The sequence below is a fragment of the Aspergillus tubingensis genome (assembly GCF_013340325.1).
Source record: "Aspergillus tubingensis WU-2223L DNA, scaffold_1, whole genome shotgun sequence".
Lineage (NCBI taxonomy): Eukaryota > Fungi > Ascomycota > Eurotiomycetes > Eurotiales > Aspergillaceae > Aspergillus > Aspergillus tubingensis.
In genome coordinates this window covers 152,621-176,435 of record NW_023336275.1, presented here as the reverse complement: position 1 = coordinate 176,435, position 23,815 = coordinate 152,621, and the positions used below count along the sequence as shown (strand labels likewise).

General features: G+C 50.2%; 6 protein-coding genes across 6 annotated transcripts; 4 read left to right on the top strand and 2 right to left on the bottom strand.

Moving 5' to 3' along the window:
- Positions 1-254: 254 nt before the first annotated feature.
- Positions 255-1,814, top strand: AtWU_00062 (casein kinase I; the record flags this gene model as incomplete). Its single annotated transcript, XM_035495178.1, has 5 exons — positions 255-383; positions 440-509; positions 569-717; positions 771-1,176; positions 1,234-1,814. 5 exons carry the CDS (start codon positions 255-257, stop codon positions 1,812-1,814), a joined length of 1,335 nt encoding a protein of 444 aa, XP_035351071.1.
- An 11,151-nt stretch (positions 1,815-12,965) lies between these two features.
- AtWU_00061 (regulator of G-protein signaling domain-containing protein) lies at positions 12,966-14,069 on the top strand (the record flags this gene model as incomplete). The annotated part of the gene is made up of 1 exon (XM_035495177.1): positions 12,966-14,069. The coding sequence occupies one exon, from the start codon at positions 12,966-12,968 to the stop codon at positions 14,067-14,069; it is 1,104 nt and encodes a 367-aa protein (XP_035351070.1).
- A 937-nt stretch (positions 14,070-15,006) lies between these two features.
- Positions 15,007-16,958, bottom strand: AtWU_00060 (RUS1 family protein; the record flags this gene model as incomplete). Its single annotated transcript, XM_035495176.1, has 7 exons — positions 15,007-15,822; positions 15,893-15,937; positions 16,003-16,343; positions 16,409-16,472; positions 16,543-16,555; positions 16,609-16,721; positions 16,800-16,958. The coding sequence occupies 7 exons, from the start codon at positions 16,956-16,958 to the stop codon at positions 15,007-15,009; spliced, it is 1,551 nt and encodes a 516-aa protein (XP_035351069.1).
- Positions 16,959-17,792: 834 nt separating this feature from the next.
- Positions 17,793-18,219, bottom strand: AtWU_00059 (alpha-ketoglutarate dehydrogenase subunit KGD4; the record flags this gene model as incomplete). Its single annotated transcript, XM_035495175.1, has 2 exons — positions 17,793-18,076; positions 18,144-18,219. The coding sequence occupies 2 exons, from the start codon at positions 18,217-18,219 to the stop codon at positions 17,793-17,795; spliced, it is 360 nt and encodes a 119-aa protein (XP_035351068.1).
- Positions 18,220-19,879: 1,660 nt separating this feature from the next.
- AtWU_00058 (mediator of RNA polymerase II transcription subunit 18) lies at positions 19,880-20,779 on the top strand (the record flags this gene model as incomplete). The annotated part of the gene is made up of 2 exons (XM_035495174.1): positions 19,880-20,373; positions 20,458-20,779. 2 exons carry the CDS (start codon positions 19,880-19,882, stop codon positions 20,777-20,779), a joined length of 816 nt encoding a protein of 271 aa, XP_035351067.1.
- Positions 20,780-21,183: 404 nt separating this feature from the next.
- On the top strand, positions 21,184-23,526 carry AtWU_00057 (putative DNA 3'-phosphatase Tpp1; the record flags this gene model as incomplete). Its single annotated transcript, XM_035495173.1, has 9 exons — positions 21,184-21,277; positions 21,338-21,495; positions 21,577-21,689; positions 21,767-22,072; positions 22,130-22,257; positions 22,334-22,473; positions 22,660-22,720; positions 22,944-23,089; positions 23,362-23,526. 9 exons carry the CDS (start codon positions 21,184-21,186, stop codon positions 23,524-23,526), a joined length of 1,311 nt encoding a protein of 436 aa, XP_035351066.1.
- Between the last annotated feature and the right edge of the window lie 289 nt (positions 23,527-23,815).

The window sequence follows — 23,815 nt, the reverse complement described above, 5'->3', positions numbered from 1 at the left end:
ATTGGTACCATCGGGCTTCCTGTAAGACTCCGGTCGCCTTTTCCCCCCCTCTCCCACCTTCACGCCCCAGGGCCCGCTACTAGACCTCATTTCTTTCGTCATTCATGCCCTCTTGTCGATTATTCTGACCCATCCGTCAGGCTAGTCTCACGTGTAACCGCCGTTGATCGAGTCTTCTAAGCCTACCTTCCCCTTCTCGCCGCCCCTGTCCGCGGTCTCTCAACATCCCTCCTCCCCTCCCAACTACCGCAGTCATGTCATCCTCCTCGTCCAACGTCGTCGGTGTCCACTACCGAGTAGGGAAGAAGATCGGTGAAGGATCGTTCGGTGTGATCTTCGAGGGTACGAATTTGTTGAACAATCAGCAGGTGGCGATCAAATTCGTACGTGATACTCTTGATGGCACGGGTCTACGGTTCGCCCATACTAATGGTACTAGGAACCTCGCAAGAGTGATGCACCACAGCTTCGCGATGAATATCGGACATATAAGATTCTGGTCGGATGCCGTGAGTATACCCTGGTGGCAATTGTGTTCGTAAGGTTTCCCGGTCCTGACTGGTTGCAGCTGGCATCCCCAATGTCTACTACTTCGGGCAAGAGGGTCTTCACAACATCCTGGTTATCGACCTGCTCGGTCCCAGTTTGGAAGATCTCTTCGATCATTGCAACCGACGTTTCTCAATCAAGACTGTTGTCATGGTCGCTAAGCAGATGGTGCGTACTCCGACCAATCGATGTGTGGATATCCATACTAACATGCTTCAAAGCTTTCACGAGTCCAAACGATCCACGAGAAGAACCTTATCTACCGTGATATCAAGCCCGATAACTTCCTCATTGGTCGCCCGAACACCAAGGCTGCTAATGTAATCCACGTTGTTGATTTCGGTATGGCCAAGCAGTATAGAGATCCCAAGACGAAGCAGCATATTCCCTACCGCGAACGGAAGTCGCTGTCCGGCACAGCCCGTTACATGAGCATCAACACCCACTTGGGACGTGAACAATCGCGACGTGATGACCTCGAAGCTTTGGGCCACGTCTTCCTGTACTTCCTCAGAGGTGGCCTCCCCTGGCAGGGTCTCAAGGCTGCCACCAACAAGCAGAAGTATGAGAAGATTGGCGAGAAGAAGCAGACCACCGCAATCAAGGATCTTTGCGATGGATTCCCAGGTGATTGCGTCTCTTTTCCTTTTCAAAGGAATCATTGTCACTAATCAGATGGCTTAGAAGAATTCACGAAATACCTCACTTATGTGCGCAACCTCGGCTTCGAGGATACCCCTGACTACGATTACCTCCGGGACCTCTTGACACAGGCTCTCAAGAATGCCGGAGAAGTCGAAGATGGCGAATATGACTGGATGAAGCTCAACAATGGAAGAGGATGGGAGTACAAGTCCTACTCGTCTCAACAGCACCTCCACAACAACGCTCTTCCCAACACCTCTGCCCGCGAGCTACACGCACAGCAGCTCCGCGGCAGCCGGCCCGGAGTGACTGCCGACCGTTTAAACGCCGCTCAGCCCCCGCCTCCGTCTCCGGCCAAGCCCGGAGCTGGCAAGACACGCGACCGGCCAAGCGTCTCAGGCGGCATGCCGCCGAAGCGCCAAAGCGGGGGCCTGGATGCCACGCCGACAGCATCGACTCAAGCACAGTTTCAGAACTCGAATGCCAACATTCCGGGACGCCTGGACAGCCCTGCGAACCCGACGAAGAACAGCCAACAAGGCCAGGGCGCTCAGGGAAACAATGAGCCGCAGCCTACGTTTGTCCAGAAGCTGATGAAGGCGCTTTGCTGCGGTAGGTGATCCAAAATGCATACCGCAAGTTTTTAGGCCTTCCCATACTTATTCCGGGATATCCAGGTTGATGCGAGGATGAGCGTGGAATTCACTGGAATTCTACATGAATCACCTGGTCATGTTGGCTTTTCGACTTTCTTTCGTTATTTCTTGTTCTCAACATACTTGGGAGGTTTGAAAGGCAGCATGCGATTATACTGTGTTATAGCCCGGGAACTCTCCCCATCCCGTTGTACGTGTTTCGACTTGCCGACGCAGCTGCTGTTGCAGCTGCTGATGCAGGTGAACATGATGTTGACTTTGGGGAGCGTGGATATATTGTTCTTTTTCCTTATTTGTGTCATCCATGGGTCTCGGATCAAGAGCATCTGGCTTCAACCCGCCTGCTCTCGCTCTCTCTCTCTCTCTCTCTCTCTCTCTAATCTGCCAAGGCAACATCAGCACGAAATGCGTCGGCCTTCGATATAGAAACGACCCTCCCACGTCTTTCTCATCATTACCCTCGTCATCTCAACACTCTCTTTATGGTGCTACGGCTCGGAACGGCGAACCTGATCAGTCCTGCTTGTGTCATTGCATTTCTTTCCTTCTCTCTTCTTTATTTCCTTCGTCCCGCATTCCCGGCACGAGTCATTTAATACTAGAGTTCCGTCTTGTGTTTGTCAGAGTACATGATCAGTGCCCCGAACCTCTTACCTTTCCTCTTCGACCCGTCTCTGACATCTACCACTCTATCACGTCGGGTCTCTCGTGGCTGGTCTTTCGATGGTAATTTTAATGATGTGGCAGAAGGGCGTTTGGCATTTGGTGGAAGTCCTCGCGTGTCGTCCGGGCAGACACTGATTTACAAAGCATTTTTAGCATTTAAATGTTTGAATATGCGGCCCCGTGGAATGCGTGTGCAGGACTAATTGAGTCCTCGGTCAAGGAGTTCATGCGATAGCGGCCTGCGGCTGTTTCTGTTTACTTTTTTTCTTCTTTTCAATCCCATTCTGTTGTGTCGCTATTCACGCGCATTTGCAAGGAATCATTCGGATGTAGCCGTGTGTGTTTTGTTGGATTTGTACTTGTTCCTATCATGCTCTCTGCCGTTGTCAGTTTCAAAAACAGTTGATTCACCAGATTCGCCTGGTTCTTTCGTCTTTTTTTCTTTCCGTGCTCGAAGGGTGTGACGAGGAGTTCGCTCGACCCCTGTTGGTCGAGGGACTACAGAGGGGGAGGAAGGTGGAGCAGTAAACCAAGCCCTGAGTCGGCCTCGAAGAGGCTTGCGTTCCAGAGTCTGCGGCAAGTTGTGCTATATATACGTTGATGCAAAGTGATGGTGAAGATGACAGGGAGTCGCAGATCTACCGAAAGAGGAAGAGCATATGCATTCAGCATGGCCGTGGGAGTTCTATATCGAAGACGGGGGCTTGGTTTCCGTAGAGTAATCCGGTCTTTTGGATGTCGGGCGTGTGAACATGGGCGTGTTAGGAGTTGTTTTCGAAGATACCTACTTTTTACTACTGCTGCATACATAGTATAGTACTAGTTTAATCCCATTAGATAGAGCTTCTAATATACAGTTCTATAGCGATCACCTTCATCACATCGAGCAGCTGACATGTACGTTGTATGCATACATACTTCCTATGCTATTATCTATCTACTTGTCGACGTTGGCAACACCGCAGTAAACTGTCTTCCCCAACATAAGAAGCAACCAACCAATAAACTACCTACCTACCTACCTAGTACCCTTCAATCAAACATCATCCAGCACTACTTACTACCTCCTCTGATTACCACCCATCGCCAAGACACAAACACGGCACAGCAGCAGCAGTGAAAGCCACCCGCCCATCCACCCAGCCCTATCAACCCACTAGATACTTACTATCTAGTGCCTACTACGTACTATCCTCAGCTTACCCTGCAGGCCAAGAAAGAGAGTATTCCTTCCCGCTATGACAATGATGACATGACATGACATTTTAGCCATCCCCATAGTTAATCCATGTCTTACACGTATACCATGACATGACTATCTATTCATCTATCAAGCGAGCATTCAATCAATCAAGAGAAGTAAAGTATCCTACTCCGCTCCTCATTGGAAGATGGGTGCTGAGCTGTGTGCCGTGTTCGGGACGAGGGGGGGATGATGATCGGTAGGGATTGATGGATTGATGGAGGGGGAAGGGGGGGGGATCTGTGCGCACGGTAGGACTGCTACTTAGGCTACTAGTTTGTAGTGGCGGATCGGGTGATGTTATAGGTTGGGATGGATGGATGGATGGAGGGATGGAGGAGGGGGGTGATGATTGTCTTGGCTTGGGTTGGTTTGATGTTGATGTTGATAATTGGTGGTTGGGTATGTATGATTGTATGTGTGTATGTGTGTGTGTTTGTGAGGTTTTTGATGTTCAGTACTACGTAGGTGTAGTATAACAACTCTAGTTCTGGTATAGTAGGATTGCAGTATCGCTTCTACTATGTAGGTGTTTATGTATGTACCTATATAGGGATTAAATTATGGTGATACAACATCCCCCATCCCCCATCCCCCATCCCCATACCAGAAGTGTCCTGCCTGTACTATCGAGTAGGATAACGATAAAGTGAAGTAATTCCCGTTCAGCATCTTCCTGCGGAATAATTCCAGTGTAAGATGACTGACACGATGGTGTAGGAATACATTTTCCTTCCTGTCTTGGCAACTTGCTTGGCTGCTTGGCTACTTCACTTCTGAAAATGAACGAATCATCGTTGCAGATGAAGGGGTAGCTGTCTTCGTTAAGTCTGTCTGTGATAGGGTTTGCCTTCTTGGGAGGAGTGCATACTATAGGTTAGTACCCCGTGCCGTTAATACACGGAATATAGACTGGGATTATGGTGATGGTGATGGGGGATCGGCGATGGCAATTATTCTTCTATTTAGTACTAAGTAGCTATGGATCCTGTCATGGTGGTTTGATGCTGTCATGTTGCAGATGTGGTGCAGGGTGCAGGGGTATATTGTGGACGGTCTGATGATAACTACGTAGTAGTTACTTTGTAGTAGTTACTTAGTGATGTGATGGGATGATCATATTAGTATCCTATATACACATAGTACAGAAATACTATAATAGAAGGATATGATATTTTTGTAGAATATAGGGGAAGTCCTTCTCAGCTCTGATTGAATGACGAAAATATAACAAGCTCCTACATAAAAAAAGTGACAGTTCAGTATTCCGAGCATCTGATTGACTGCCGGGCCAACCACAACCAAACATATGATGACCGACAACGGATCATCAGACAAGACAATCCTCTCATTATTCTCCACTACAGCAGGTCTAGACCCAAAGTGGGAATGGGGAGGGGAGGGGGGCAGCAATTCGGGCCCGAGAATCGAATCGGAATCCCAGTTCCCAGTTCCCACTCGCCTGTTTCAGATTGACGGGAGAAGCAGAAAGACAGACAGACAGACAGGCATCAGGCCACTTCGTCATATTCTTCAGGCTTTTGTCTTTTTTATCGTGTTGGGCTGCCCTGGTCCGGATCTTCCTTATATTATCCACTTACTATGATGATCCAAGTGCCTGCCTGCCTCACTTATTAGCACTGACCGGCTATTCTTTGCTGCCTTTACCCGTGTAAGGGTTCTGGTTCTGCAGAGATCTCTTCTCAATTCTCACGCGGTGTCTGATCGCGTCATAACTCTCGATTTCTTGGCTAGTGCGGCGGCTTAGTGTATTGCCGACCACGGAGAAATTGTGGATCTTGACTTGGAGGTCGTTCTTTCGTAGAGCCCAAGTATGGAGTATACGTAGTAGAAGTTTATGATGGCGAAAGAGATGAGATGAGAGATGAGGGTCCTTTCATTGCCAGGATTGATACTGTAGTAGTAGCAGCTCAATGACTTGACTTTCGCCGATCATAGGAGGCTTGTGACTAGTACGTTGTAGGTGATTTACGGTGGATTTTGTTGCTCCTTCGGTTGACTCCGAACTCCCCGTAGAATTGTAAGTCTCCAATCGGTGCAGTGCATACATACAGCGCCAACTTCACCATCAATGTAAGCTGCTAGCAATTAGTAGGTCAAAACCTGCCAAGCAGAAACAGCTGTACGAGAAAAAAAAAATCTTCTCTTCCGACAGCTGGCCGAAAACGTGGCTTCGTGGCGGTCTCGCGCATTTAGCAATTGAGGTCGTACACGTGGTGACCAGTCCTTGGCAGCGCCCTCGATACGATGGGGTCAATTGGAGCTGTAGGTACGTATGGATTTCTGAATGGTTGTTCAACTTGCTAGCTTGCTGGAGAGATGGAGAGCTGTAGGTAGCAGCAGTAGCAGCAGCAGCAGCAGCAGCTACCTGCTTAGCTCCAAGAAGTTGCTTCTGCAAGTGGGCTCTTGTTCGCATCCTACTTCTGCATGCAGGAAGCTATGAGACGAGAAGTGAGGCGAAAAGGTATCCAATATCGATTCGAATAGCTTCACTACCATTGAGTTTTTTTAGTTTTGGTGTGTCCACCATTGGCAAAACTGAACATACCCAGATTTAGTCATAGCTATTAGATAGTTATTTGGTGTTACCTCCGATGCAAATTGATACCTAACTTAACTTTCCCTATCAGTACTCCGTTCTACCTTTGGGGTTTTCGGTGTGCGGGCGGTGCCGACAACCTTGTTGGCTGGACCCAATATTTGCCCCCTCCTAAGTCCTCACTAATGAATATAACATGGAGCAAACGAGGATAAGTGCCAGGGCGGGTACCGTCGCTAATCGTCGGCGTGAACTGGCACGGGGATTAGGTAATTTGTCTCCATTAGTACTCCATAGTTGCTGTGGTCCTATCTACGTATCACTCTTCGGAGTCCGGATAGTAAGTAGATAATTAAGTTGATATGTGGAGAGAGAGATGGGCTCAATTTTTGGTATATTTATGCCGCCGAAGTTTGATAAGACTCCGATGATTCTCTTTCCCAGAGGAGTAGCGACCTCACTAGCCTAAAGATTAGGTTCAGCACTCCGAAATAGTTTTTCATTGCCAACTGATAAGCCACCGCGCTGCTTTGCCACCCTCACCCGATCCGTCGCTAAGGACTTTCTTTCTTTCTTTATCAGTCCGGAGCATATCGGAGCGCTTTTCCATTTTTGATGGCCGTAGATTAATTTTGTCCCTGGTGATATGCAAAGTTGCTTGTTGTTGTTACATTAATAGAGTGGCGTTGTGCAAAGAAGAAAAAAAAATGATTTCCTTCGAAAGCTTCCATGATCAATCTAGAATTTCATGATGATCTGCTCTGCTGGTCAGTTGATGCGACGACCCCGGCACCCGTTCGACGAACAATCAATCAGGTGGCACAACAGCCCATGGAAGATGTAATGGAAGTTGATAAGCAGAGCCAATTAGTCAAGATGACTCAGGCGTGACCGTCCTGAGATGACCTTACTCAAGAAGCTTCAAGCAATGTAGGCAGTAAGGTTACCGGGACCATAAATCTGTGTCGTATTCAAGTGTCACTCGACCCTTCAAGCCACTTACTTACTGGGTGCTAGACTGATCTGCAAACGGGCATCACACAGCAGGTACATGACGTTATTTGGGTGTGGCTTGTTCGAATTGATGGATGGTAACTCAGAAAATCCCTCCCCTTTACACAACACCCTTCCCACTTCTACATTCGTAAGCTACTAGAATGCTGTTGCTGATGGCGTTATCAAGGGAGGCGGTAGATCTTGTACGCCTCCTCGAGTCTTCGCCTGCCGTGTCACTCCATGGAACCTTCTGTATGGCTTCTTTCTAGTGCTGACGTAGAACCTTTTCTTTGACAGGGACTACGTGGTAGCACAACAACATCTGATGAGATACACTGGTGAGGAAAAGGTCCATGTCATTCTAGAACACAACATCAAGACCCGTCCGCCACCCAGAATGACACCTGAACGCTAGGTAACAGGTTCGCAATATGCTAAAGTATACTCCTACTACACCATAACTACTCGATTACTACTGTATCAACAGTACCTGCAGGTCATAAAATGCACTTGCCCAAAGGAAGTAAAGAGAAGGAGAAGGACTTCAAACGATATGCCCCTATCGCGCCAAGGCCTGGCAAAGACGCCCCGAGAGCCATGCTCCACAGCCGCTAACAAGCTTCTGGACCAGATAAAGGAAGGCACTGCACCTCGTGAGCACAGCGTTTAAAGGCGCCAACCCCAAAAAGGAAACACGTTGCTCATCCACCTCTGCTGGCATTGGCTGGTGGATTAGTTGTGCGTGTGTGTATGGGGGGGTGGGGGGTGGCACCACCAATCCACAAAGCCGTGAGGACCCTCGGAACTGGCCAGAATTCGACCACTTGGGCAACGCTAATGCCACACACTCTCATTGCCTTTTCGTCAGGCGTGGCCACTGACTGGTCACAATCAACAGTAACTGCGTACGGGCGGGCCGAAAGCCCCCCTCTCCCTCCTCCCCAGTTGCCATCTATCTCATTAGTGGATGCCGCAAGGGTTGGGCTGGTTCTCTCGCTTTCCCTTGCGGTTCGCAACTGGGGCAAACCAGCATTCCTCGAAATTTCTTTGCGCCTTCCTTCGTGTTCTGGAAAAGGTAAGAAATTCCAGGATTCCATTTTCTTTTTTCTTTTTGTTTTTTTTTTTTTTCTTTTGTCGGCTGGTTTCCCGACAACGGTTTGCAATGATGAATCAATCTCCCGGAATTTGACACTGAGCCCGCGACCACGACCACACCGGGATCGGGAGATGCTCTTCTCGTTAACCATCACCACCACCCTGTGACACATACACCAGTATGCTGCATGTCTGCAGGCCCTTGCAGGCGCGTTTGGGGAGAGCCACTAAACACAACCCCCGGACAAGGGTCATTACTGGTGATACCACGCCGTCCAGCCGTTCCGCCCCCCGGATTGGACGTTGCTGAGGATTGTGGAGGGGGGTTAAACCTCCTGGGTAATAATCGGAATTGGCGCTCAGAAGCTGATGGCGCTTAGCACGATGGTGTTATCCTGTACTAGAACCATTCCAGCGTAGCACGGCACTATTTACCCCATAACTGGAGCCAGTCGACTCCGCGATTGACTCCGCGAAGAACAGGAGCACGCAGCTTTCGCAGCTCCTATCTGCTGGAGATTCTTTGTCTGCAACCACACTCTCCTCGTCGGCTTGCAGATCCGCTCATTACCACTTTTTAGACGCTACTGCACATAAGGAAGGTTTTCTTCCCTGAAGGGAATTGGCCCGACAGGCATTCACTACTCACCCACACCATGCTTTTGCTGCAGCCGGGTTCGAAATCGTCCCAATGGATGTCTGGGTTGCACTCATAAGGCTCGAAACTCTCTCTACACAATATACCACCTGCAAGCTCTCCCTACAGACTTTCTCCCTCCCTCTCCCTCCCTCTACCTTTAGTCTTTTGGTGGAACCCTTATGAATGTATCCCTTCCCCCCCCCCTTGCCTTTTTGGCTGCACAGCCTGCTTGGCATCCTGTAGATCCTGCGCCAGCTTGACCAATCATTGCGGGGTGGCCGCTCTGCACGACAGCGTTAGGCCGTCGTGCGCCTTTGAGATCATATTCAGCATTATCGTCCGTTGAGAGGGGGGCCAATCCGGAGAGTTGTTCTCCGTCTCCGGATTGGTACAGCTAGTATCGTATCGGGGGGAAGAACGTCCACGGTGTGGTTAGGTCTACATGGGAGTTTAATTAATTCTATAAGGAATTGGAAACAACGTTCGGAGTACGCCGTTCAGGCGTGGTATAGTATTCTTTGTCTCGCCATTCCGGTGTAGTGGGCAGAACTTCGTCTTGTTACTTACTACTTCTAAAGTAATCATCGCGCCAAGTAGATGGCCATGTGTCTTGTGGATGCGACAACACATCTGGGCTGGACTAATTAACGGATTCATCATTGCATCTAGGCAGCTCTTCCATCTGGCATTGGCTCAGTTGTGCGTGGGTTTCAAGCACAGCGGCAATGCAAACCCCAGCTTGTTTGCTGACAGTGTGTCTTTGTATGTATGTATGTAGCTAGTACCTCTACCTCTGCGACCTGCTGCGGTCACCGGGAGGGCTCAGGTACATGTACTCCGAAGCCTAAGAGGGGCTACGGCGGACTGCGATCGGGTCCAGACTGGCACATACGAGCCCAGTTGCCACCACCTCTTTTTTTTTTTCTTCCTTTTCTCTCTTCTGCTCCCAAACCGCATCAGGCAATCAACTTGACCAAAGCTTTCTGCATTGAATTCAGGCGCCTTCTCCATACAAAAGCTGCAAGAAATCCGGTTCCTGGGCGCCTAATGAGTTGTTGCAGTCTGAGTTTCTAATTTTGTTCTACTATCCTTCTCCCGTTGCGGAATATCGCTTGCCGCTGTAGGGTGCATCATATCATATATCACATTTACCTTTCTACTTCTGTCTACCGGGGCGTTGAATATCTACAGCATACATACAGAACATACATACATTAAACTCCACGCCTGCTTCTTTTTCGGCTTGCCTGCCTGCCTACTTGCCTGCAACCTACATAAGCTCCGCTATCTATCATTTTTGATCAGCCCTGAGCGATTTTTTCCCCCTCCCTCGTTGCTGCACCGTTGAGATATATTGGCGTTGAACGCGCGTTTTGGCGACCGCCCCCTTGCTGCCGGTCTCCTTCTACGGATATTCTGTTGCGGGAGGTCGCATTTCAATTGACGCATGGTGAGTGAACGACATTGGTTTCTCCTTCATTCTTTCTAGAAAGCTATTTTTTCTTATTTCCCTCAATTTCCTTACGGTTTTGGGTCCATTCCTTCGGCCCCTTCCTTTTTTTCTGTTTTATTTTTATTTTTTTGATCTTTTTTGTGTTGGCTCTGTTGTTACCCCATGGTGCTTGTCATATTTTCGGTCGCTCCACTATGCTGTTTCAACTGCAATCCATGACGGGATATTGCTTTGGGGTCCGCCGGTCGATCGATCGATCGACCTGGTCCATACCATCATAGCAACAACCGCAGACTGCCAGACAGTCATAGTGGTAGTGAGCACTACGCGAGGCCAAGGCAGATGGGATATCCACAGAGCTGAGAGAGGGCCCTCTTCTCGAGTCATTTTATTGTTGAAGGGCAGAAGAAACAAGCGCCAGGATCCACCATGGCCGGTTTTATATTCCACACCACGATGGGATTGAGTAGTTAGCGGCGGCGGCAGCAGCACAAACCACAAACAACACGACCTTGCACCATCGAGTTTGACTGCCCCAACGCTAAACTTGCGTTGTTATGGACCCACCTTCGGCCTCACATCCAGCAGCTGGAACTCTGGATTATTACTTCATCGGCCGGAGATCCATCGCGCGTTCTGGTGATCCATTCAAGACCAGCGACGGGAGCCAATTTCCATTCATGGTCTCCACCTTTTGGCCTCTCAGATCCTTTTTGGGTTGCAATGGTTGCGAGTCGCTCTCTGGGCTAGTGTCTGAGGCATGCCTTAGGGGCATGACGTGATTCTCTCCTGGTTGGCCATGCCTCTGTTACTATCTACTAGCCGCGTAGTCCTCATCCCTCCAATGTGTGTTGTGTGTGGTGCGTGAGAGTGTGTCTGTGGTTCTAGAAAGTCTGTCTGGGGTCAGTCAGTCATTGTTGCTTTCATGATCAGCGTGGAATCTTTTTCCTGCCGGCCTTCTTCCCCTTCCCAGTTTTAATTTCTTCTTCTCTCTTTGAAGAATAAGCGGAATTAGGGATTTAAGAAGAAAAGAAAAAGAAAAAGAGAAAAGCCAAATTGGGAAGGAGGAGACAAAGAAATACGCAGCCCCCCCTCCCTCTCCCTCTTTCTGTCTCTCCCAAAGTGATGATTTTCTTTTTTGAACCATTTTCCACTTTCCCTGTTTTTTCTTTCCCGATTAGATTTTTACTTTTACATTTTGGGAGGGGTGGGTGGCATTATTTCTTTGGGCTGCAACTGTGACTGGCTGAAGAGACCCGCCGAAGTCGGCGTGATAGGCTGGGGCTCATCCTGGGTACGATCGACCGGGAAGTCTCGTCAGCGGTGATTCGTGGTGTGGAAAGGCGAGGTTCCCATGGGAATTGCAGAGGGAGAGCATCCACTGCCAGCCAACGTGGATGGGCTCTGGAAGTGAGGAAATCTTGGGCCGCCGGTTGTTCCTGTGGGCCAGCAAATCCAGCAAATCCATCCACTTTCTTCTCGATTTTCACTTTCTGGCGGGTCCCCCACCCCTCTCTCTCTCTGTCTGGCTGGCTTCTCTCCACTCCACTTACTCACTTTCCTGTGTGGCCCCCCTCTCTCTCTGTTCTCTCGCTCTCTCTCGCTCTTTCGCTCTTTCCCCCCGGGTGCTCGACGCTTCCGTGCAGGTTCTGAGAACTTTTGAAGGGGTCCTGATCGGCATCACCTCACTCCACCCACCACTGGCCCGTCCTGCCTTGTTTCTTCCACTCTTCTCTCACTCACACTTTACTCTCCCACTCACACCCTCTGGATATGGCTGGTCCTCCTCTTATTTGAATACTTACCAGTCATCCCCCCCCCCTCTCTCTTCCCTCTGCCATTCGGCTGTGTCTCCTGTGGCGTCATCTTCTTTTCTTTTCTCAATTCCCTTTACAACTTACTACTATCGCTGTGCCTGGCCTTAGTCCTGTCTCTTATTATTAACAACCGTTTTTTACTTTTTCCTTGCCCCCAATTACCAACTTTCCTCCTCCAATACATTCCCATCACACACCCCCCGTCTTCTCTGACCCTTCTGGAAAACCGCTGCTGCTGCCTATACCCTTGCTGCGGGACATCGAAAACGACTAATCAATCCTTTGTCCACCAACAGATCTCAATCCTTCACTAACTGAGGTCTTCACTTATCTACTCAACTCTACCTTACACTACTACCACTACTACCACCTTATCGCCGGGTTCTCGCTTCAGCCTTTCTACCCGCTCAGTGCCGCCGCCTCACCGTCGCGCTGTCTCTCTTTACGCTTCACCATCTGAAACACGGCTTCTCTTATCGACGAGTCTGGCCTCTCCGGAAAAGGGTGGCCACTCAACATTCAAGACTGGCGAAGTACCGGATTCACTGCCTGGGCTGTCTCGGAGGATTACAGCAACAACGAGGTGGATTTCGGGGCTTCACCACACCTGCGCCGTACCCCAGTGACCGACGCACGCTGTACGCGATGCTTAAAAAGAAGACCCTGCATCCTCCCATACTCTTCCGACACCATACTCCCAGCACCACCCCTGAGCTTTCTCCCACGTCTTCCTCATCGGACAGCGAGTCGGACGAGGACATGGACTCCTCCGGTTCGCGTCCGCTGAGTTTGACGGTTCCTCCGGGTGCTTTCTGTCCCATGCGTCCCTCATTAGATGAGGTGCTGGCCAACACTGCACCTGCCCCATACACCCTTAGTGCCTTTATGGCCTATCTCTCGCAGAACCACTGTCTGGAGACCCTGGAATTCACGTTGGAGGCCAAGCGGTACCGGGAAACATACGATGCCCTGAGCCGCCAGCTGAATGAATCGCCCATCGTCACCGACTGCACCGGCAGCCAGCATCTGCGTATGCTCTGGCAGCGACTGTTGACCGCCTACATTCTGCCCGGATCTCCACGAGAGATCAACGTCTCCAGCGAGGTCCGCGATGACATCCTTCGACACGCCAATCTTCCTAACCCGCCGCTTCCCGAAACCCTGGACGCTGCCGTAAAACTCGTCCATGATCTGATGGAGGAGTCGATCTTTCTGCCGTTTCTCAACTCGCATGCTTCGACCGCTCACGTTTTGCCGCTATCGGAGCCGCTGTTTTCTCAGGAGGACGATATCACCGTCGTATCCAACTCGAGCTTCGACGAGCACACGGCCAGTCGGGGCCGATCGAAGAGGAGACGGCAGTCTCCCCAGTCTTCCAAGGATCTGGGATCGCCGGTGTCCGTCGGTTCTCCGCCTAGCCGCTCGAACTTCTCCTTGAGTGCAATGACTTCCATGGGTAAGGTCGGCCATCGGACTTTGGGACAGGTCTCCAACGCCAGCGGAGATTCCGGGTCTGGAGCGTTGACTGATGACTCTGGAAGCTTGCAATCGAGTGCCAGTGCAGGCGAACCAATGACACCGCCGACTACGCCTCCCTCCAGTGATCCCCATTGCATGCACCTGGCTCACAGCCCGAAGCGCACCGAAAACCCATGGAAAAAGATGGGACTGAAGTTGGGCTTCAAAAAGCGCTCGGGCCATGGAGGCTCCGGCAACCAACATTTCAAGTTGTCCGGCATGGATGAATGACTGGCCGTTCAGAACCGGCCGACAACGTCCTTATCGAAATCACACCCAATCTGGCAGAGCATGAAAGCTCTGATGATGTCCTTTATCACTCAAAAGCCTTCTTCGCTCCGAATCCTCGCCGGATCGCCAAAAATGGCATCCTGATCTCTACTCCTCTCACCGCATCGGCTAGACCGCATGATCCGATCTGCATAACCTGATACCGCATATATGATTGATCTCTCGGTTATTGAGCGAATATGTCGCATTGACTCACTGACTACGAGTGGACGGTGTAATGCATGTGCATTATGATTTAAGCATATTCCGGCGTTCTGTCTCATCTTCTTTTTGCCTTTTTTTTCTTCCACTTGCATCGAAGCAAGCGACCCAGCGTGCATCATTCCATTTGTCATCATCAAAACCATATAGACTTGGGGGTTTCCAAAACGGGATGGTGGTTATCTGTTATGTCTCTTGGCGTTTTGTGTGTGTGTATCCATATTGAATTTCTCACAAGGGGGAGTGGTGTGGGGTGTCGAGGGGACATTCTGTTGATGTGTGCGTGCATGGGAGTTGTTTTTTATCCCCCTTTTGTCAAAGGGCATGACTGCATTTTTTTCTTTCTCCTCCGTGTTTTAGTTAGCATCACACTTTGCATCAGCATTAGCATTAGCATCACTGTGTACTGATCGATAGATACCCATGGATTGGATGCTTTTTATCTTCACTTGTTCCGTGCTCGAACGTAGGATTGAGTAGACTGTCTTGTCATAAACCGTACAAGTATTGAAACCCCATCTCACCCATCAACAGTGCTCCTTCCTACATAGTCAATACTCATGTATCGATCATCACAAAGCATTTATGACTGCTATAAAAACACTCATGTTACTAAACTACACAAGAGTACACTAATTCAATATCCAGTCATAGACAAACAGCTATGCTAGCTATATTACACCACGACCCTCCTTCCCGACCTCGTCTCCAACGCAGCAATGCTCAAATCCCAGCCATTGTCCGTCAACACAGTCGTATACCGATCAAACCTCGACCCTTCATTCAGGAACTCCAACGTCCGGTGCAGTACATCTATCGTAGATTCAACCTGGTTTGAGGTGTTGATAGAATCCGCTGCTGATGACGTCGACAAAACCCTTGCAGCCAGCAAGGCATGCGCCCATGCCTTGAGCTGAGATTGACTTGTAGTGGTATTCTTGAGTAGGATGTTGGCGTGCCATGTTGGGGTCTTCTTACTACTGCTGCTGCTGCTGTTGGTGAGGTAGAGGATGTAACCTTCTTTGCTGAAGAGGGTGGTGAGTTGGGGCATTGGGATTGGGGTTCGGAGGGATTTTGAAGATGTGGTGGATAGTGCAGACGAGGAGAGGAATTGTTGCAGAGAGATGCCTATACGACAGTAACCGAGGGTTTGAGGGGGAGTCGTTGTTGAGGAGGACCAGCGGAGGATGCCGTCTGTTTCGAAGATTTTCTCTTGCTTGGAGACGTGGGCTGGGGTTAGGGTCTTCCAGGAGGGTGGTTGGTGGGATTGTGGTTGTTGTTTGGTGAGTTCTGGGTGGAGGAGTTGTGTGACGTCTGGATCGGTGTTTAGGAGGGTTGAGAAGACGATGTTGGCTCGCTGTCTGTTGAGACTGGTCATTTGGACGGAGCGCACGGCGGCATAGTTGAGACTGAGATGCAGGGCTAGAAGCATCAAGAGGCATATCCAGGTTGTGGAGAAGCTGGTCACGCGGGAGACAACGAAGGAGCCGACCTGTGAGGTTCGTGTGTCAGGTTTGCCCGGGGGAAGATGAGCTGTAGTATTTAGGGTCTGTCTGGCTTACGAGCATGCCGATGAGGGATATGATTGTCTCTTGTGATGAGTCTTTCTGTTGACAAGAAGTTAGTGGCTGTATTGTAGGCGTGAGGTTCGAATAACGATTGATTCACTTACTGCATTGACTTCAGCGAGGTTCCCCCAGCGAGAGAAATGTGCACTCAGACTCGCCTTGGAGCTCCCCCCTGCTACTCCGCATAGAGCCCGAAGGACACCTGCTGTGCTGAGGACGGTGACTCGAGGAGCACCTGCCGGGATCATTGGTGAGAGACAGTCGAGGATCATTGCTAGATCGTTGAAGACGTCTGCTGCCAGCCGGTACATCTTGCATTCTGGCTCGAGAGCAGTACCAACCCGATGCGCGAAGAGAATCGTCGCGATCCGGCCAGAGGAATCTTGGAGGATATGCAGCAGTAGGGCTGCGGTGGGGGAGGCATCGGCGTTACCAACTCCAACACCTAAGGGCTGTTAGCATTGGTAGTCTGTGGACCAGCAGTTGGGTGTGAATAGGAAATCTACCGACCTTGCAGCACTGCTCTCGAGGATAAGAGACCGGCAATCGAGCTGCTGAAGGCTTGGAGAGAGTCCTTCGTGGATTAGCCGTCTAGTCTGATAGGGGCAAGTATGGTAGTGTTTCGCTTAACGCTTTCTACATACAAACAATTGGTATCTGTATGAATTAGTAGAGCCCAATGCTAGGGAGAGAGATCAACAGTATCTTACGGCGTATAATCATCCGTGACACTGTGGGGATATCCAGCAGGAAGGAAGACCTCAACCAGAAAGTCTAGAACGCTCTTTGAAGACCAAGCTGCCAGAGTAGTGGAGGAAGCATGCTACCAAGCAAATGGTTAAATCGGAATGACAGCTTTGCAGCCTAGTGCTCAGATTAGGTAACATTGGAAATCACGTACTGCCACATCCACGCGTCCCCAATTCTCTCCATGCTTCTTGTCCTGCTCAGGACGTGCAGGGCCCGCTGCGGGCTCGGAGTAAATGTAAGTTGCGGTAGGGTGATTAACTTCGTCCACCTCGGTGAAGGTTATTGCGGTGGTGTCCTCTTTAAGGGCCATTATATGGCGCGTGTTCCTTTTGGTCTCGATGAAAGTCCCGTTTGAGACCTGACGCGATGTTGGAGGCGCGTAGCTCGATGGAGGTTGTATAGAAAGTTGTTGTTGTTGCGTGGCAGGAGCTGACGCTAAGGATACGGGCACGTGTCATGACATCTGTCCGCTGCAGTCCGGCAGAATCTCGGATGGACGACCAGTAGCTCTCTACGATAGACTACGTGACTGTAAAAAGTTATGTTGAATTGATTGATCGTATTCAAGGTCTCCTCGAGCCTCAGTATAGTACTAATAAACCTCAGGGAAGAACTCAAACAAAGCCCCGCAAACCGAGGATAGTCCAACATGCAGCAGACTTTTGGATCCGAATGAAACAACCATCTATGCACAGAAATCCGAAGATATCTCAGCAAGCCCCAGCCAGACAACAAGAAAGCATCCGTCATGTGTCGCGCCCCAAGTACAAGGAATTCCAAACCGCTAAGCTCCGAAACAAGCAACCACCAGCGCCGTGACCGAAAAGAAAAGCATAAAAAGAAGCAATCGAAGAAGTGCAGGGACGGAAGCAGCTCCTGGTTGGACAATGCCAACAAACGACCCATCACCAGTATGCGACGGTGCTCCCAGCCCCTGATTATAGTACCATCCAAGTTCCAATGATGCGAGACGAACCAGGCCCCACAACTCGCCTGTTACTCCATGGTTGAATTGGGAGAACAACGGCTGCCACGGCCCCATGCCGATGGCCGTACTCTATCTTAACATGATAGTATTCGTCAATCACAAAACCGTGACCGCTACCGTTGCGTCATCTCTCGTTGAGTGAGATCCTGGAATGATCTACGCGAACAGGCTGGCACCGCCGGTCTCAATGGCCTCAATCTCGGCCTCGGACCAGGGAAGGCGGTGGAAACGGGCAGGAAGCTCGTCGCGGTCGAAGAATTCACCCTGCTTAGGCTGAACGGGGCCCAGGGAGGCACCAGCGCTGCGGCCAATGCCCTGAGAGAAAGAGGCACGGCCAAGGGGGCCGTGCTGCTGTGCCTTGATACGGTAGGCGGCGAAAGAGTCCGGGAGGATTCCGGAAGGAGAAGCGGGGTGGGGACGGGGAGTGTGGTCAACGGACTCTGGAGATGGGTCATGTTAGACAAAGAGGCAGGCGCGTAGAATTGACGGGTGTGAAGGAATACATACGAGGCACGGAACGGCGGCCGAGGAACCGGATGAGGGGGGTGCGGGCAGCGCTGCGGAGAGCAAAAGTGGCACGCATTTTGTATAGTAGGAAGAAGGAAGGTAGGGTTATAGATTATAAGGTAGTCGTAAGGATGAAAAGCGAGGAATCGAGAGAAACCGCTGGCGTCCGACGCGACCGAATTAAGCGATTAATAAGTTGGAAGTGGAAGAGGAAGCTTTTGGAAGGCAGCGGATTCTCCACGACAAGGACACAGAAGGCCTATATATTTTTGAGAAAGAAAGAGGCAAGGACTGTACAGAAGGCTGTCTGGACGGAGGGAAAGGAGCAGGAGGAGAATTGGAAAGACTGGTGGAGGGGAAGGGGAAGAGAAATGAATGAGGAGGAGGAGGAGGAGAGGGAAAATGCCGACGAGGGTCGGAGCGGAAGCGAGGGTGTGGGTTTTTGATAAGCCCAGCTTTGGTGGTATGTATGGAGTAATACGGGTTATTAACGAGAAACCCGCCGCCGGATTTTGTGATCCGGGCTTTGCCTTCCACCATCCATTCCACCATCAATCTGGCACGATTACTACTCCTCAACGTCTGGTTCTATGCTGCTTGTGGTATGATCAGAGATTATTCGGTCGAGTCGGTACTAGCTGCTCCTTGCCAATTCGATAGCGACGACATCATGTTCTCCATCTTTTCCCCAAATCAGATAGACTCTTAGAATGATTGACACCTGATGATTACTCCCGACGGCCCCGATCCTTGCCCAAACCCGCATCCCCGGTGAAGGAAGACCCGTGCCTGAGTGGCCAGTGAGTTTGGATTTTGGGGGACCTGCATCGGTGCTTCCTTCTAATCGCCTTTCCTCCCGACGCTTTTCACCTGCACGTCTCTTTTCGGCTTCCCCTCATTCGTAGGATTTCCCGGAGGACGTTATGATGCTCCAGTTGGTGTAACAAACCCTCTCTTATCTTAGATCACCTGAGCGGAGAAACATCACAAGTACGTAGTCTGGCGTGATCCCCCTCACACATGCACATACGTACACCCTCACTCTATGTAAGATTTAATACTGTACTTTTTACCTTCCGGGATCTGACCCCCCCCTCCGCAAGCCCTGGGAAGGAGGGCAAGTCAACCTCACTATTCACTAATAGTAAATTCCTTCCCCTCCCCCCATCTTGGCATGTGCTCGGATGAGTCTACTCCAATTAGCCCTGTCCAAAAGGGGAAATTTTCAACACAAGCAATATTAGAGGAACAAGGAAAAAAGAAAGAACATAAAGTTTAATTTCTCAAAAAAAATCTTTTATGGTTGATTTGTTGTCTTCTTAAACTTTGCCTTCTAGCATTTTGCCGCTCACACTGAAATCCCTGGTTTACTCACCTCGGAGTTACAATCGCGTGATATCACATGATTGTTATCTCCCCACGCGTTTTCCGCCCAGCCAGAAAGTGGATTGTTGTTCAACTACTATTGTGTTACTACTGAATTCTCGAGACTTGTCTGGCAGTTACCGTACCATAACAATATTACTTACCGGCCGGACCAAAGTGGACACTCGGAAGGAGTCTCCGACCCGACTTCACCCGTGCTTTTTGCCTGATTTGCGGCTTTGCCTGATGTGTTCCGTCTTTCCCTGAGCAAAGCTGGCCGGAGCTAAGGGAGCTACAGACAGGCTCGAACGAACTCCCGATTTCTATTCTTATTCGTCTCGATTCCTACCCCGGTTCTTCCTCTTGCGATTATGCATGAGCTTCTGCTCTTCGCCTCGGTCCCGGCGCATCAGCATCATGAGCTCCTTCAACAGCTGGCCGGTTTGACGGCCATGCAACCCCGTCACCGCCTGGAAAGACGCTTGGTTTTCAAGGCCTACCGCAAGCCAGGCTTGACCACCACCCGGGTTGGGGCCAGTCAAGATCTGCAGGGTGTCGAATTGCAGCGCCTTAATAAAATGCTCAATGGCGGCATGTTCTATACCCAAGTAGTTGGTCCCGTCGCCAATGCCGACTTTGGCGGGAACCCTTCCTCATCTGGAGATCCCGATGTCTCCATGTCCGGATTGGAGGAGAAGCCATCGTCGTCTTCATCGTCTTACAGTTACGAGGACCAGCCCTGGAAACTTGAATTCAGAGATATTCCCGAGGCAGGCACTCGATCCGCCGTAACTGCTCGTCTAATGGCCAGTGCCACGCTGCCCAAAGGTGATATCACGGCGCCCATGAATGCCTGGGGCTATAGGTTAGTAGCATCCCGTACTCCTCGGCGCATATCCAGCTCCTTCGTATCTTGATTGGTCCTAGTCAGCTGACAAACTGGGTTCAGCTTTGTCACTGAGTACGTGGTGGAAGGGGATGTCTTTGTTCTCAATGACATCGTTATCTTCCTACACCGTGTCCTGCTTTACCCGACTGGGACGCAGGAATCACATGGACCTCGTCGGCAGCTGCCTGCTTATCAGGAACTCTCACCGCTGGAACGGACAGGGAGCTATGTCCTACAAGCTGCTATCACCGTCCAGGACGGCGGGAATCAGGAGATGATGAGGACGGCGTCGCAGCATTTGTTCGGGCTTCGCGAGCAGCTCAAGTCGGCCGTCCGTCTAGAGATGGCGGATCGGCTGTCTCTGGATACGCGAGCGAAGTAATCATGTATTATCATATCTTTTTAGCCGTGCTATATACCCCGGAGTTGATGGCTCTCAGTAGATAAATCATTTGAAATTCAAATCTGTCATTAGGAGCCTTGAAAACATAGTGCTGAGATCTTTTTTGGAAAAGCAAACTTTAGTTGAAAACATACACCTCGCTTGATTCAATTGATGTCAGCGGTGCAGTTGTAGCATCCATCAACCGTATGGGTGCAATGAGCCGTCAATATAAGCATGTGACTTCGCGAAGTTCAGGCGCGTGTCAGCGCGTCGACTTCCGCTTTTGAATCCGACACCAGTTCGAGCCATCCAGTCGCAGTTTATCTCTCTTTCGGCTAGATTCAGAACCACGGTACCCGGTAAACATATTCAAGATTATTTCCAGACTCCAGTATCTCAGGATGGCCGGCGGCGGGGGCGTGAAACGTACAGCTTCCCCCACTCGAGCTATTTCGCCGCCTCCACTCAAAAGGAAGGTTGAGTCTACCATAACTAGTGAGGCACACCTATTCTGTTTTCGTACGTCTCTATACTAATAGGGTTAATAACTACTAGAAAAAGCTGTTTCCTCCTTTTTTACTCCGGCATCTCAGAAAAAGCCCGAACAAATCACTTGGCGCATTGTTAATAACAGTGCCGTCATTGGCAAGTATACTTCGGATCTCGGTCACAAAAATAGTACAGAGAAGCCTAGGATCGCGGCATTTGACCTGGTCAGTTGAAAACCAGACCGTTCAGCGATTTTACGGTATATCATTGCACGAGCCCGAGACTGACTAGGTGATCGCACCTAGGATTCAACGCTCGTCTCGACAGCCTCTGGAAATACTTTCCCCAGGAATGGGTCAGATTGGAAGTGGTGGCATGATACAGTACCTGGGAAACTCAAGGAATTGAACGACAATGGGTATGTAGTAGGTTGGCTTATCGTTCCCTGATCGGGCTGCTTCCGGACAACAGGATATTGATCTCTCTTCTGTGCAGATACTACGTGGTGGTCGTAACGAATCAAAAAAAGATCAGTCTCAAGAAAGATCTTAAGAAATGCCAGAGCGACTCCAAGAGCCTTGTCAACTTCAAGGAGAGGGCGTCGGCTGTCATGAAGCAACTGGACATCCCTCTCAGTGTATATGCGGCCACAGAAGATGACGAATATAGGAAACCCAGGACAGGTCTATGGAAGGAGATGCTCGATGACTATGACTTTGATGTGTCGGGGGTCAATCTGGCAGAGTCCGTTTTTGTAGGGGACGCTGCTGGACGGCCGAACGATCATTCCATGGTCGACCGGTAGGGCTGGCCTTTTGAAGCACACTCACGGACTTGATACGCTAACGGCGGTTCAAGCGGATTTGCTCTCAATGTTAAAGTACCCTTTAAGACGCCCGAGGAGTTCTTCTTCAATGCTGATCCAGAGCCATTCGTGGAACCGTTCGATCCGACAAAATACCTGCAAGCAGAGCCAACTGACGACGGTGAGTCTCAATGCACGGGGTGATTGTGAATCGACCATCAGAGTACCCTATTGACAACTTGTCTTGCATGCTGCAGTGGCGCCACCTTTCTCTCGCCAGAGTCCTCTCGAGCTGGTGATATTCTGCGGCAGCCCTGGGGCGGGCAAATCCTCATTCTACTGGGAATATCTAGAACCGCTGAAATACGAACGAGTCAACCAAGACCTGCTCAAAACTGTACGTTTTCTTCATTATATCTACAGCCCTTATACGGGTTACTTCCTTCCAACACCCCCTTCTACGCCAAGCCCACAAGTGGCAGGGGCTTCGCTCGCGCAGCAGATAGACGCCTCAACGACCAACCCACATCTATGTACTACCAAGATTGCATAATCTATCATCTAACCAGCCGTTTAAACACAGCGCCCTAAGTGCATCAAAGTGGCAAAGGAACACCTTGCAGCCGGAAGATCTGTGGTTGTCGGTACGTGAACGTTATGAACGGGGCAGTCTTTCCCCAAGAGACCAACCCACCCACCCTTGCATTGACACTCCGACGGTCTAAATCGTCGATTTCCCTGGCTCGAGTCTAGCCAGGCTACACCAACCCTAGCCCATATTGCGATCCATCCCCCCTCTTCCTCAGTAACCACGGTGTTATTGCAAATGCACGAACGGTTAGATTTCGTCGCTGATCAGACGCACAGACAACACCAACGCCGACGCGGAAACCAGATCCCACTGGGTAGAAGTCGCTAAGGAATTCAACGTCCCGATTCGTTGTGTCTATTTCACAGCTTCCCCGGCCCTCTGCCGGCATAACAATGCGGTCCGTGCCGCAAATCAAACCTTGGTAAGTCCGTGCGAGATGAAGATGCGCATGTACTGCATCCCCATTGTCCCCTCTTCCCCTCCCACCCAAACCCATAGCTTGTCCTCTCCCCATTCGAGTCGTTCGAATGGAGGTAGGTGGTGGTTATACCAACTCCACCCATCACTACCATCTTCCCCAACGATCACACGTGTATTATCAGATCATCAGACACACCTATACCCATACATGCATACATACACCATTCCACCAGTCGATGTGTATTTAATGCTAACCCCCAATCCAATACCCAGAACCCCGAATCACGCACCCTTCTCCCCGGAATCGCCTTTGGAGATTTCCTCCGCCGATTCAAAGAACCGACAATGGAAGAAGGCTTCCAAGACATCATCCGCGTGGAATTTCGCTTCCGAGGAGACGAGACCGCCAAAAGGTTATGGGGCCAGTACTGGGTGTGAAGACAACTATCTGTGTAGTATCGGACCACCTCATAAACTCATTAGCATTCATAGAACAGTGTCCCATCTGAAAGCAATCATGGGGACACAGCTTAGCTTATCTCAGCTCAGGTAAACTAGACTACCACCCATAAACAAATCCAGCTACCTACTACTACTGCTACTACAGCTGCTGCTGCTGCCTACGTAGTCATTCGTATGCAGCAACGGGCTAATCCAGCCCTGTTCTAGGCGTTCTTCTACCATCTATCTATCTATCTATCTAGTCTAGCGGGAATGAAATGCAAGC